Source organism: Pezoporus flaviventris, unplaced genomic scaffold, assembly GCF_033815535.1.
Source record: "Pezoporus flaviventris isolate CSIRO_AGI_PZ_B2104156 unplaced genomic scaffold, CSIRO_AGI_Pfla_v1 ptg000097l, whole genome shotgun sequence".
NCBI classification, from domain to species: Eukaryota; Metazoa; Chordata; class Aves; order Psittaciformes; family Psittacidae; genus Pezoporus; species Pezoporus flaviventris.
Window position 1 is genome coordinate 4,812,277 of NW_026892645.1, and position 15,121 is coordinate 4,827,397.

General features: G+C 38.9%; 1 protein-coding gene across 3 annotated transcripts in view; it reads left to right on the forward strand.

Annotated features, from left to right (window-relative positions):
* Positions 1–15,121, forward strand: part of MED27 (mediator complex subunit 27) — an 85,078-nt gene that overhangs the window by 27,546 nt on the left and 42,411 nt on the right. For 2 of the 3 annotated variants that reach the window (XM_061476814.1, XM_061476813.1), the window contains exon 3: positions 4,568–4,698. The exons of the other annotated variant lie outside the window; for it this stretch is intronic. In XM_061476814.1, the coding sequence (XP_061332798.1) occupies positions 4,568–4,698 (131 nt within the window). The remainder of the gene's footprint in view (positions 1–4,567; positions 4,699–15,121) is intronic. 3 annotated transcript variants of the gene reach the window in all.

Genomic DNA, 15,121 nt, shown 5'->3' on the forward strand with positions numbered 1-15,121 from the left:
CAAATCCCTTGTTAGCTGCAAGGGAGAAATAGTTTAATGATGAGGGGCAAAACACTGGGTATCTTAAAAGAAGGCAAATGTGCATGTATTCATCAGTGTTCCGTGATGGGTAAGTATCTGTCAGGCTCTTCTGTAAAACTCCCTTTCTTGGAGGAATGGAAATGAACTTTTTCTTTTATTATTATCTCTGTCTGAGAAAGTGCTTTTCAATTTATATCTGGGCTCAATCAGTATTTACATGAGAATGGAGGAAAAAATACCACAACAGGGTAATGTGATTACAAAGAAAAGTCATTCTTCTGATTGCAGTCTTTAAAGAAAGAGGACCTATTGGTGCTTAAGAAGGTTTAAATAACGGTATTATGTAAATTTAATGTGCAACTGTGATTTGACACAATCAATTGTAAATGTTCCAAGTGATTTCCCCCCCCCCCCCTTACCTACTTTCTACCCGACCAGTTCAATGGCCTTGTCAGTAAGTGGAGTGTAATGACTTGTTTGGTCAGCAGTCAGCACATGCAAAATCTCCAGCCCATGAATTATGTAAACTACAGACCTTTAGACCCAGCACAATTCTAATGATGAAGCTTTAATTTAAAAAGTTTTAAATTAGCACTGTGAACATGTTTGTAGCTTCATAACACACAGTGTAGTGTAGGCCTGGAGGCCAGAATATAAACTGTCATGATACAGTCAAGACATTTCTGTTGAACAAAGGGGCCATACTGCATTGTTCTGATTTTCGCCCTTTGGCTGTAGCAGAAGTTCTCTGTCTGCTTCAAACCTTAAACGTCATCTGCAGCAGGTATCTCTGGGAGGGGTCAGACGGGTTCTTCTTTGTGTGTTTTGGCTTTTTTAGGGGTGTGTTGTCTTTCTGGTAAGAAGAGAGTCACTGAGGTAGAATAAACAACTACTATGTGATTCACTTTTAAAGAATATGCATGCTTTTGGGATGAAATCCAGTCTGCATTTCTCTAATACACCTTCTCTTTTTAAATAGTTCATGTGAAAGCCAAAGATACTTACATGAATGGAGAAATTGCTCTCTTTACAGTTACAGCTGTCGGGGAAGTGACTCCAAAGTGCTGTCTCTGTTGTGTTAAATTTCACTTTGTGGGGAAGGTTAAGAGCTGTCAATACATGAATGTAGTTTTCATATACTCAAGAACACTGAAAATATGAATTATGGCACCTGTAGAACATTAGTGATAATCTTTTCTTGTAAAAAATATAGGCTGTGTTACCATTAACAGAGAGAAATGATGAATCTCAAAAATAATAAAAACTAAAACCAGTCCAAATTCTGGTTTATTTACCTTCAGGTAAAGCTCTAAGCATTAGTTTAAGTACTTTTCCTACATCCTTGAGAACTAGAGTCTCTTGATTTTTAAATGTGGAATTCACACATCTACTTGGAAACACAGTTTCTAAGAAAAATATCAGGTATCATGAGACTCATCCTAAAACTGTGCAAGTTGGCACTGGTGTATGTCCTCGCTGCGAAGTGTTATTAGTTGATTTTGTTGGTGGTGGTTTTATTTGCTAGTTTTGTGAAATAGATTTTATGTTTGTGAAATACATTTTATGTTTCATCTGCGTGTATTGGGAGAGGGAAAAAAAGATCAATCTTGTTGAAATTTTAAGGAGGAATTTTATTAGGAAGTAAAGAGGTTAACTTTACATAACCATTTGGAATTCCTCAAAGCTGGAAGACGTGGATGCTTGCTGTAATAAAGCCTCTGAATGATGGGGCATTCCTCAGCAGCTGATAAAGAAATACTTTGCAGTACTACCTAGTGCTGCACCTGCGCTCAAGCTCAGTGAGTATTTGGAGTATTCCATGGATCAAGCTATTGCTGTTTACCATTCTGCTGGTTTAAATGAGCACAGTTGTCAAAAGCAGATGGAAGGTTGTTTGGAATACGCTACAGAAGGCAGTTGTGACCATCTACAAGTGTCCAGCTTTGGCTTTGTTGGGTCATAGGGTCCCTTAGACCTGCATGGATCATACTTTGGAGACACTGACTGGCAGAGCAGCTCTGCTGGTCCAGCCAAAGGCTTCCGTTGCCCTGAATCTCATCTCCTGCAGTAGCTGGTAGACACTTCTTTGCAGTGCTATTCCAGCCATCAGCAGTCTCTAACTCGGGGACTTCAGGTAAATGTGGTTTCTGTGTGTTTATTAACCCTCAGCGGGTTTGTGTCCCTTGAGCTTATCTCTGTTTTCCTGTATGAGCCTTTTAACACCCAGCGTACCCTCTGACAGTACCTTCCATTGTGTTCCCTAAGGTGAAGAGAGTATGTTTGGAAATAGCATTCTCTTGTCGGAAAGTACAAATTCTGAGGGCATTGGTATGTTTCTAGCTGAGATTTGCTGTCATGTCTGATGCTGACAGACAAAGGAGTTTATTTTACAAGGGGGAAAAAGGAACTGAGTAGCGTGTTATTATCCATCAGGACGGTTGAATCTTCAGGCTATAGTTTTGATGTTAGCGTTACTGTTTTGGCACTATTTTCAGTCTTTTTTCTGCTCCTCAGAACAAGCGATTAAGAAACAATTTCCCAGTCTCTTCAGTTAACATCTCTTTGCCCCCAAAAGCAGTACATTCTGTGCAATACAGTATGTGATACTTTAATAATGTATAAATCAAGTTGGAAAGAAGCTGCCTGTCAGTTTTATTAACTTTGACCTTTTCTCCCATTATAAGGATGGTTGGTAAATATTTAATGGCCCTTATAGATTTTGACAGCTGGATCTGCATTCCTAGGAGCAAAGGTAGATTATAAAGAAATACCTATAATTAATAAAAATAGTTTAATCACTGGGGGTCAGCCTTCATGTATAAAATTGTTAAAATATATTTATTTTGAATTTTTTAATGCCTGACCACTAAATGTCAGACTAGCTGGGAGGCTATGAAATGTCTTTAAAAGGTTGCATTTAAAATGCATCTATGCTTAGCATTATTTTATGCTGGTTACCTCCATCTCTGAGCAAGGGTCCAATTGATACATCCATGAAATAGCTGCCAGTGTCCTTCTGCACAGCGACTGGTGTCACCAACACAAAATGGCTACAGGAGGGCTGCTGTTAGTAAGATCCAAGAAGAAAAGGGAAAAGCGTGTTCCTGGAGTTGGAGAGGTCTTCTGCCAGAGCTGTCTTTTCCTTTAATTCCCTGCATATTGCACTCACTGCAAATTCTGGGAGTGAAGATTGAAAACTAAGCCCCTGACACTTTGAAACATTGCCTTTCAAACATGTGCTGTCCATTGCTCTCATTGATTTTTTTTTTTTTTTTTTCATTTCAGAAATCTGTCGGAGAAAAACAAATTTGAGTAAAATTCATTGGTCTAAGGCGAGCTGTTGGGGCACTACAATCCCCCCTCCCCTGTCAGAGCACGGTTCTCTTCCCATTAGGAATGCAATGTGTCTTCATGTCGTGCCACAGCCAAGATCACGTGGCAAAGCAGCCAAGTGTATCAAGAGCCTGTTAAAAAGCCTTATGGATGCTCTGAGCATTGACATTTGAGTCAGATTGCCTCACTGGTTAGCTTCACTCATTTTAATAGCCATTTTCAAGTAGATCACTTTACCCTGCTTTGTTTCACTCATTTTCAGTCAGTCCCCTGCAGAGTAGCTTTGCCTAAGCCCACTTTATTTTCTGAACATACCTGAATTGTATTTTCCTAACTGTACCTTTTTTTAGATTCACACCAAACAGTTCACCTTTTCGAATCACATCTTTAGACACTTTAAAGAACACATTGATGTGGGGACTAGAATGATGAAGGAAATTGCGTTTGTTTGACGCTGAATTCCTTCCCCAGCTTCCTTCAAAAGGGAAGAACTAAATATAAACTGGGAGCTTTTAGAGGTAAGCTTGCAACTTGTTGCACTTGAAACTGGTTTCAGGACAGATACAGCACTGTGGCTGTTCCTACATCTCTGAGCAGTGGGATCGTACTCAAAATCTTGCAGATTCATGTTGTGTCCTTCCTAAATTTGTCTTTCACTGGCAAGTAAAATAAAAGGTTAGGAGAAAGCTACTGAATGTGAATGTTCTTGCAATGCTATGGAGAGATGCTAGCAGGTATTTTAAAGGGTAGATTTTTCTTTACAGTGGTAGAAACTTCTTTGTGAATATTGGTGGTTTTATGTTTAAGAACTAAAGATGTGTTATTTCTAAAAAGCCAGTTTATGCATCTTTCTTCCTCTTTTCTTCCAAAAAGTAAGAATGCTTGATCCCTTGAGATCCTTGAGGGGGAGAAACAGTCTTCACATTTAAAAGCGAGCTCAAGTTTCAGGAGAGTTAGGACTTGAGAAGATGTCTTGGATTCATCATCTTACTTGCCCTATAGCATAACTTCCTTGTGATACTTATTTCACAGCAGACTATAAATATGCTTTTGTTTGCATCATCTTCCATCCAAGCAATATATGTGTGAAATACCATACATTAACTTACTGACTGGCTGTAATTTAAATCAGGTGGTACAGATAGTAAAGGTCTGACATAGACAGCATACTGCAGTGGTGTGTATTTTAATATATATGTGTTTTATTATCCAGTTGCAGTACCATGCCGGGCTGGCATCTGGCCTTTTGAATCAGCAGTCTCTGAAACGTTCAGCCAACCAGATGGGAGTATCTGCAAAACGCAGACCAAAAGCCCAGCCAACAACTCTTGTGCTACCTCCTCAGTAAGTAATGGAGTATTTTGAAGAGTTTGCATGGTGGGGAGCAGATTTTCTTGAAAACTTTTAATTGTAATGTTGGATTCTTTAAAAATCAGCCTTGTGCTTGCATTTTTGTTTCATACAAGATGAATTATTCTGATTGGTGGGGTGGGGTACCCTGTAGAAACAGTAATTTGTTTCTTCTTCTTATGGAGGTCCTTGATAACATAAGACTTGCAAGGATTCTTCTTTGTAGCAGGTCATAAACGTTTTTGCAGCATGAGGTTGTCATTGAGGAATGATGTTCCCCTGAGTAGTATGACTTGAAGCTTCAAGTAGCACTTCTCTGAAGGTCCTAAAAGGCTGAAGCCAAAAAGTCTTTGGTGTGAGCACTTTCTCGACAGACGTCTGTCTGAGTCCATCTGTTCACCATATGTTAGTTTTGCATTGGATCTAAACGTCTTTTACAGGTGACAAGCAATTATGAGGACACTTAGGAACTGTTTGAGGACATAGAGTATCAACACTTCAGGCAGGCTGTGTACTGATGCCAGAAACACAGAGATGTCCACAGCTAAGCTTATAAATTAATAAACTGCTTAAAATATTTAGTTACGTATACGAAAATGATTATTATGGAGAAAATGAAGTGCTGAGCAATTATTCATTGTGCTGAGAGCATCCTTGTAGTTTGTGGAAGCTGCCTGGGTTTTTTCACAGAGCAAGTCACTGGTGTATAAACATTGTGCTTCTAAAAACTTCATAGTTGTAATGACAAAAGTCCCTGTTGTCACCAGAGTCAGGCCTGAATTGATGAAGGAATCAAAGGGAATCTTAATATTGGATATATAATACACACATTAAAAAGTATGTCTCTATCTGCAGGTGAGTTTTTCCTCAGTTTTGCATTTATCTGGAATTTGCAGATAGAATATAATTTTAGTGTGGTAATTAAGCTTGATCTAGTAGTTGAATTATGTTTCAGTATCTTATTACTACTTTCAGCATTATTCACAAGGAAAATATGTTTATGCTGAGCTGGTCCTTTATCTGTCACTGGTTTTCTTCTCTCTGACCTTTCCTTATTTGTCCTTATTTGCTATCTTGGTATGTCTTTAAGAAGAGAATAATAGCTATATTAAGTCAAATCCAGTATCTTGTCCCCAACACAGGGCAGAAGTGGATTATGAAAAGACTTATGAAAATAGGCTTATGAAAAGTATTAAAAAAAGTGTGGCAAGTGCATTTTAATATCTTGATTTTGCTGGAGTTTCATGCAAATAATGATGAATCATGCTGTGAGTTTGGTTTTTCCTCCCCTTCGTTCTTTATAAAATCCAAAAAAAGAAAGCATCAGGTGCAGAACTTCATATCTCCTTGATATATATATGGCATACTGCATACTGATTTTTCCCATGGGAGTTCAGGGTTTTTTGGCTTTATTGATTAGTCAAGAAAGGGGAAACTATTTATTTCTCTCTTTTTTTTTTTTTTTCCTTTGATGTGTGCTGTTAAGTTAAATGAGAAGTATTTGGGCTGAGTACCAGTGTGCTGTGAGTCAAGTATATATTAAATGTTGTTCAGAGCAACTATATTATGTAGAGCTTTTCTTAAACAGAAGTAGTACAAACAGGCTATATGCCAAAATGTCATTTTGGAATGGCAGATTGGAGCAAATAGCAACGCTGCAGTAATCCTTTTCAGCCTGCAAAAGAATGCAAGGAATGCTGTTGTTGAGGAGGTAACATAAGTGACGATAGGACAATGAATCTTCTAAAATCTTTTGTTTTTATGCAGATTTTGTATAAGGATAGTTTGATGTTAAATGGCTTAATCTGAGTTAAAGGTAGCATTAGAGAGCATGATGGATTTATTTATGTTCTTGTTCCTTAAAAACACTGCATGGGCAACTTTTGCTATTGCACATTATGTTCTTAATGGCAGTGACACAAGATGAGGAATTACCTTATTAATCTGTATCTTTGATCTTTATTGCTATGGTGAGACTTAAGTTTTATTCCAGAGGCTGAACAGAGACAAATGGTGTTTCTTCTCATAAAGGTGGTGATACAAAACTTGATTGTTGTATCAACTCATTGTTCACTTGAGCCCTTCCTCTCTTTCCCTGCTCTGCTTTTTTAAGAAACAAACAAAACAAACCCAAAACCTTCTCATCCTGTTTTGGAGGCTCGGACATCTCTTGAAACTGCGTGCTCACAGAAGGAGCTAGAGAAGGGGTTTTGCAAATGGCAAAGCTTATTCTTGGTGGGCCCACTCATTGGTCCCTTGCCACCCCTAGGCCATCTTTAGATGTTTTGGAGACCAAAAGCCTTAGCTTTTCACTAGTAGATACCCAAACCAGCAGCAGCGATTTTGAATCAAAAAGGTGTTTTTACAAATGGAAGGTCTCAGTCCTGTAACCAGGAAAATTTTCATTTTCTCATTGTTTTCCTTATCTGAGGGGTTTTTAAGTGCTCTGAACAGTTTTGAAGAGCGGCCTTTTGGTGTTCAGTTTGGCTTTTCTGTGTTGATTTTCACTGGCTCTGAAAGTGCAGGAAGGAATGCTAGATTGGCATGCATCTCCTTTCTAGCCAAATGTATCTGTATGAGAAAATGACTAACTGCTGGCTTCTTTCTCCCCCTGCTTTGTCCCTCCTTCTGTCTTCTATTAACAAGACATCTCCCTGTACTTGCTAATAGATGCGTTCCCTCACATGCTTCTCATCTGGCTGCTGGTTCCTTCCTTCTGTTTGCTGAAGTGCTGAAAGCTGTCAGCTCCTTCCAAGTGACTAGAAAAGCAGATACATGCAATCCTTCTGAAAACCAGAGTGTCATCTTCTGGTTTGAAAGAAATGTAGTCAATAAGAAAGCATAGCTCTTAGGTTTTCTTCTCTTCTCTTGAAATTTAGTAGTTCACGCAGTTAATCTTGTATTATTTTGCTTGGCACCACATCTCAAAAGCAAATTCCTAGTTCCAAAGCTGTCTCCATGACTCTGTGGGACCAGAACGCTGTGCCTCAAAGAGTCTGGGGTGGCTGGGAGCAGTGAGCCCATGGAAGCAGTCCCTGCTGGTGGACTACCCTGCTGCGAGCCTGGCAGACTGTGGTATGTCACTTGTCTAGCTGGAAAATGACAGCAGTGAGTTGCTGTGAGATGAGGCAGAAGAAAGCAAAGAGGAAGCGCAGGAAGTTGACTAGGTTCTTGCAGTTGTGTTCATTGGCCCACACAAGAGGGTCAGTTAGTTTTAATAGGAAATTTTAGGGGTCTCGGCTGACAACCTTGTGACTTGATGGCTCTGTTGTATAGGGCTTTCTCAGTGCTCCCAGATTAATCATCTGTCTTCTCTGTCTGGCAGGAAATTGCCAGAACAAGAACTTGCTCACCGCAAAAGGTACTAAGGCTCTTGCCCTTTCTGGTGCCTTTTAGGGTCATTTGTTGTGACACGTGTGGTTTTGGGGAAATAAGCAGGCTATAAACAATAAAGAAGCTGAAGTCTGCTTCTTGTTTGACAACTTCAGGCTCAATGGACAGAGAGGCTTGAGTAAAAGAGTCCAATTTTTTTGTTTTAGGGCTCTTCAGTTTGTCTTGTAAATCTCTTGTGGTTTGATGGATACCCAAACCTGACAGTGAAAACATTGTAATAGATTGAGTAAAAAATCTCTGTGAATTTATACTCTGTTGCTAGAAACAGAGCAGCAAAATTACTTTTCCATTATTGAAAAAACAAAGACAGTGCTGCCCATGATACTGCTCCAGATAAATGAGCAGTAATAAACTGTGAAGATAACTTTTATGAGGTAAGAAGGGCTTGAGTGCAGAGTGCTGGGCAGAGTCTCAGGAGGGACAGGTTGTTTCTGGCACTTGTTCTGGGTGAGATGGAGGAGGTCTCTATTCTGCTCTGTACACTCAGAATCCATCTGGACCTTCTAGAGAAGATGGATATATTTAAAAGAAGTCCAGATTTGCTCCATTTTGGAGCTACATTAGCAAAAGATGCTCTTTTGTGAGCGGTCTCCTTTAAAAAGTTAATTTACTAGTTCAGCAGGTATCTAATCATCTGGATTTGGAAAATTATAGCTCTCCCACATTTGGTGTTTATTGTAGCTTGATTCAGTACCAGCATAGTCAAAGTGTTGTTCTTTCATAGAATTGATGCCCTATCAGTTTTAATGGTTCTGTCATATAAGTAACACTGTAAGATTCTGTTGCATTTGTTCAGGAACTTTCTTCAGGGCATAAAGTCAGACTTTCAGGGAAGGAGTTTGATTTAAAGTAGTGATTTAATATTCAAAACAAAATTCCTGTTTTTAACAGTGAACTGACTGAAAGCTGTATGTGTGTGTATGTGTGTGTGTGTATATATATATATATATGTGTATATATATATATATATATATAAACAAACTATACACCCAGTCATCAAATGTGCCAGAAGAAATTATTTGGAGCTTCACTTGTGTAATTTATCAGTTTTACATTAAGAAGAATCCTGATGAGCCCTTTGTCAAGCATTCTTGGAGGGAAGGGTTTTCTCAGCATTTCATTTTATAAACAGCATCTGATTGCTTCCCAGGTTCAGGGATTTTCACAGTGAAAGAAAGAGGCAGATTATTCTGAAGGTAATGGCAAATCATGCTTAAGCCAATAAATGTTCATAGGTTTTGGATTTTTTAAGACCCTGTGTTTAAATCCTGCTCAGCTGGTCTGGCCTCACTGAGATGCCAGGTAGGGTTTCCTGCTCCAGCACCAGGAATCCGATGTCCTAGTGAAGTGTGATGCCTGGTCTGGAGGCTGTGAGGAATGTGGGTATTTACCACGGGAGTGTTGTTGGTGCAGTAATCCTGTTCTGTGTTACACGCTGTCCTCTAACATTGGGCCTCCTCTTAGAAGTAGTCAGGAGCCGAAGAGGGAAGAGTGTGACTCTGCCTTCCATTGTGAGAGAAGTTGTCAGAAGTTCTTGGTGCAGTTCTGAAGTTCTCCTTTCCCCCTCCTGGCAAAGCTGCATTAAGTATCAGTATTCATTAAATACCACAGAGATGATAATGTAATAAAGCAATAATCCTCAGGCCCACGTCTGTATTTCTTTCCAGAAGAGTTGGGGTTGAGAATATAATTAAAGATTAAAACTATGTTTGCATTCTGGAACATGGAGATATCTTTTTGTACATGATGGGGAATTGCATTAATAAGGAAGAGATCAGTTTCCAATAACTCTCAATACTAGGAGCTCATTTAATATCCCTGTTCATGTCTAAGTTTCTCTCAGTATTCCGTTAGTTTGACTTCATCAAGACAGTGCAACAGGAACTGTAGAAGAACATGTTGCTGAAATATAGGGCTCTTCTGCTCCACAAATTAATCCCTTTTTCTATGAAAAAGAAAAGATTAAAAATTAGTTCTTTATATTGTAAGACAATATTTACAAGAATAGGTTTAATTACTTTGCAGCCATGTACCACGTAGATTGAACATTAGTTTTAGTATTTGGTATCATGTACACAGTTTGAATCATATCATTGTAGTGTTTTCTTTTGATTTGGAGTAGATCGATGAACACCTGTTTGGCAGGTGTTTTGGGAAGCTGTTTTAGTGTAAGTTGCAGGGTATTACATTTATCCCTATCTGCTATATTGATTTTAACGTTGAGAGTCTATGTGCATATGGTGCAGCATCTTTTGATAACTCAAGTCTCTTAATATTTCTGCTGGTTCAACTAAATAGAAAGTCTCTTTAAAAGTTACTTTCCCTTAGAAAATCATAGTCAGTTTGTTTCTTTTATGTTTTTCTCTGCCCCTGTGTTCTGTGGTCAGTTCTTTGTTTTGCCTTTAAGTAAGCTCCATAATTTTGCACAGAAGGTCCAAAATACTGGTTTCCCCCCTCCTCAGATATTGGTATTTTAACTCCCAAAACTAATCTAGCTGGATAGAGTGCGAGTTCTTTCTAACCTCTAGTAAAAATGATTTGCTTATTACACAGGTGGTTTTGTGAATGTTTGTCCATTCCCTAGAGGAAAATCTATTTCAATCATAAAATCCATGCTGTGGATGTATAAAATCCATTTTGGGGGTTAGTATTCCAGTGGTGGTGATGGTTGAGGGGTTTGATGTAACGATGGCAGTTGGATGGTACCCATTCCTCTAGCCTTTTTCAAGGGAATACACATAACGTATGTAGTATTTAGTTTCTTTCAAGGAGAACTACAGAATAACACGAGCCTGTTCAGACTGCTGCCTACAACACTGCTTCAGAGAATAGCACATCCTCAAGTGAATTTTTCAACCCATGTAGAATATAATAGAGAACAATGAGCAAACACAAAACCGCTGTTTTGACAGCTTTGTTCCAGGAAAATAAGTGCTAAGAATTCAGATCATGTTGAATTTCAGCAGCTATTGAAAATACGATAGTTTTGAGTTATTTTAAGATACAGCAGTGTGGTTATTTGTTTGGGATTTTTCTTCAGGTTTCCTGTCTGCCTACTAAGCAGGGATCCAGCAGTTGCTTTAAGACAAGTGTTTTATGGAAACAGCACAGGACCTCGTGGAAAAAAAAGAAGTCCAGCTTTCATTTTGGTTTTAGTTAGATCCTTGGGTGTTTCTGGTTTCCTTAAATACAGCGTGTGTTGAAGTTGAATCCTAGGACATGGGAGGAAAAGTTGCAATTAAATTATCCCAGCTTCTTCATTTTTTTCTCAACAGTGTTTCCCCAGCACTGCAAGCTAAGAAATCTGGTTCTCTGACTTAACTACAAAAGTACGTTGCCACCACAGTATTACAAATTCTGATATAAGTTACCCTCAGTGGTAATGTTTAATGGATGGCTTGGAGCTGCTCTGGTTCTTTTCAGATTTGATAGCCAGGACACTTGGATCCCAAACCTGGAGAAGCATCTGCCATGGTTGAACCTGTAATATATTACAAATTTTGAGGGAAAAATTCTTAGGTGACAGCGCATCATTAAACTTTTGTGAGCTGAGTTTTATCAAGAGAAGAGCTTTGTTTTCACTTCTGTTCGCTTGGGTTACCTCCCATGTGAACTGTGGAACTGTGGAAGTTTTAATCCTCATCTAATCTCCTGCTGTGTTGCTATATCTGGCAACGGGGGGTTCTGTAACAATCTTTGTTATGCCAGATCAGTGGGTTCTTTGGCTACAGCTATATGCTGAATTTCATTCCATTAAGTCCCATACAGGTGCATATTTTCTTACGAAGTAACTACAAAAATCCAACAGGCATTGATCAACACAGATTGTCGAAAGGAAAGATTTTTAACTCGATGTTCCTTACGATATTCATTAGCAGGATAATGATTTCTATCCATAAAAGTACAAGAGACGAGGATTTGGGATGCTGCTTTATTCCTAGTAAATTACTGAAATGTGCAATAGTTGTGTTGTAAAACTTAACAAATGTACTTTAACACAGAGGAAAAAATCTGTTCCATTAATTAACTTTTCAACAAATATTCTAACCAACTGCTATGGAAAGAGACTGCCTGTAATTAAGATTTCAGCATTTCTTCACAGTGTATAGAGCTTCACTTCCTAGTGTGCTGTGAGCTTTTATGGATTGATAGCCTGAGCTCAAATGTCCTTGTTGTGAACACCTGCATGAGCGGTACTGTCTTGAAGCCATAAGCCAGAAGAGGCCTGGGGCTGATCCCTGTTGATGTTTTGGTGTCATATTCCGCAAACTAATCCCAGAAATAGAACTGACAGAGTCTGCTGTGCAGCCCTGTGTGACTGAGCCGTGATTTGACATAATTCCCATCTACTTTGCTGAAGATCAGCTGAAACACCCCATTGTTGGGAAGTGAAAAAGCTGTCTCTGTCTGGAAACTTTGGGCTGTGTACCAGCATGATCTGCGTGTTCATTTTCTGGAATAGGCACAGATCCAGAGCAGTGTGTAGCCCTCAGTGAACATTAGTGTTACTGGGGGTTGCAGCTCTATTGTAAAAGAGCAAATTTTGGACTCTTTGATGTATGTTTGCCTTAGAGGTAATGTTTGTGTGAGAACTGTGCCATTAAAAGGTGGCAATTAATTAAAAGTTGTTCCATAGTCCCAACCATTAGAAGATGCCCTTGCAGCATTTAGAGCAGAACACTAATAGTGCACTGTAGGGAATCCCTGTACTTTCAGTAAAAAAGAAAGTTAAGGATGAAGATGTTAATGTGCAATTAAAGACTCAAACACTCATTTAACTGCTTGTTTCTCTGTCAAAAAAAAAGGAACACAAACTACCAGTGGATGGACTAATTAGACAGTGAAGAACAAGCTAGATAAGAGAGGAAATTTGTATGAAGTTAATGATATCAAAGCTTTTTCTAATGCTGTGATTTTTATCATATGATTGCTTTAACCCCTTTCTTTTTCAGCTTTACTATTTGGGAAGGGTGATTAGAGGCAGCATTACTGCAGCAGACAATCAATCTGAAAAGAATAAAACTGCAGCTTGCCAAATTAAGAAGCGCATTACAGGAAGTGTTCCCATCTGCACTGGTTGTATATTCCCTTGTCAAAGATGACGAGCAGAAAGAGCTGAGCCATAATAAGCTGGGTGGGAGAAGGTCTTTATATTTTGGTAGTGCAGCAAGAATGGCAATAGGAATGTATTGAGAATATATTTATTAACCTTTATGCATTTGAGAGGAAAACTAAACAGCTACACTATGAGGGGGATAAAAGTACTTTGAAATGTGAAGCCTGTAGTGTTAAGGAGAAGGAAGCTCTATGTATATCACTGTAAAAACAGCTGTGATATCTAAATTGTACCTGCAAATGCAGGCAACTGAAGTCCCCTGTAGTTTCAACAAAAAGGTAATGAACTGCAGATGGGGATTTACCTGGGGATTAATGGGGCCATTCCCTTCCCTGGGGACTGTGGTGGGTGGTGGGGGGCTGCCCGTGCTGCCTCGAGTGGCTGCGTTCAGCACCCGTCAGCCAACCAAGCTTCTGAGTTTGAGGATGGTGAGTAAATGCCCTTCAGAATTAGAAAGGACACAGAGTTTGAGAACTGCTTTGCTCTGCTTTCTTTACTTTATGTTAAAAATAACTGTTATTACTTTTTAATTTCACTTTAGGGCATTCTCTGGTTATTCGTGTGTTTATGATGTACCCTATGGATGGGTTAAACAAAAAAAAAGCTGATGACTTCATAGAGTTTTCCTCTAAATATAATCATCATTTGTAATGATTTGAACTCTTTTGGTACAATCATTTTGCTAGTCCCATTTTCTCAATTGCCAATGGAAAACATAAATAAAATGCAACCACTGGAAGCTTCACTGGGTGATTTGATTTGCATCCCTTTATAGATGCTATTATTTTCATTCCTAATGGTTAGATTTTGCAAGGTACTTCCTCTTTGCTGTATAGGTTTTACTAATAAAGAGTCACAGTGTCTTTATAATTTCAGTTATGTTACTCAGTAGTATGTATATGATTTTGAAAACAAGTGTTTTAATAGCGTAACACACATTTCTAATTGGCCATAGATATATTTGCCTCATTATTAGTTTATTTGCCTGTTTCTTACCTTTGCATGGGTAATACAGGGAGTAAAACGGTCTGAACAAGGGAAGACCTTGTTAACATTGGCAGACCTAGTTTTGATTTTTTTCTTTGACTGCAGGCAGTCTCTTTATTATCTGTGAGTCATGGCTGGGGGAATCCTATAGTGAATCCTATAGTAAATCCTCTAATTTTAGCAACCAAAATTCCATGCAGCAGTATTTGCATTGAAATGAATTTTTTCTTTTTGTGTTGCTCAGGATTGTTCTTCCAAAGTCTAGTTTGGGAAAGAAAGTGTTTGGCACACAGATTGTGGTAGTTAATCACTTATTTAACCTTTGCTGAGCTTACCTGAATGCTGTCCTGGGAATGAAACAAAGATTATGTTCTGTGTATGATCATTGTGCTGTGTTGTTCCCTGTAATACTTTGTTTCTATCCTTGATTGTGGAATAGTATTTGGCCTTTTCATTCTGTGCCATGTATGTCTGAAGGCACTTGACAACACAGAGATTCCTGAATAAGTTATTGCAGGGCAAATCACTGTTTTGTCAGGTTGCTCGATGCCTTGGTTTCCCCATGTGAACTATGAACTGTGTCATCTGGGAACCACACAGGAGCGCCGAGAGCAACTCGAGTAGTATTTGTACAAAGCTGGGATAAGAGAAGGCATTAACTGTAAGGCAGATGCTTTCATCCAGGGCAGGGTCTGGATTTTTGTCAGTTCTTCAAAACCAGTGAAGTTTTTACAAAATTCAAAGTCCAGGAGTGACCCATTGTGAGGAATGAATGACCGTGTAATTCCTACTTGTGAGACCTAATAGGCAGCTCTAACTATCCACTGTCATGGTTCATCCTGATAAATGAGGGGTGATGTATTATTCTGTCTCCTTTGTGTTCTCACCTTTAGGTGTTCGTTTCAGTGATAGAAGACAAAG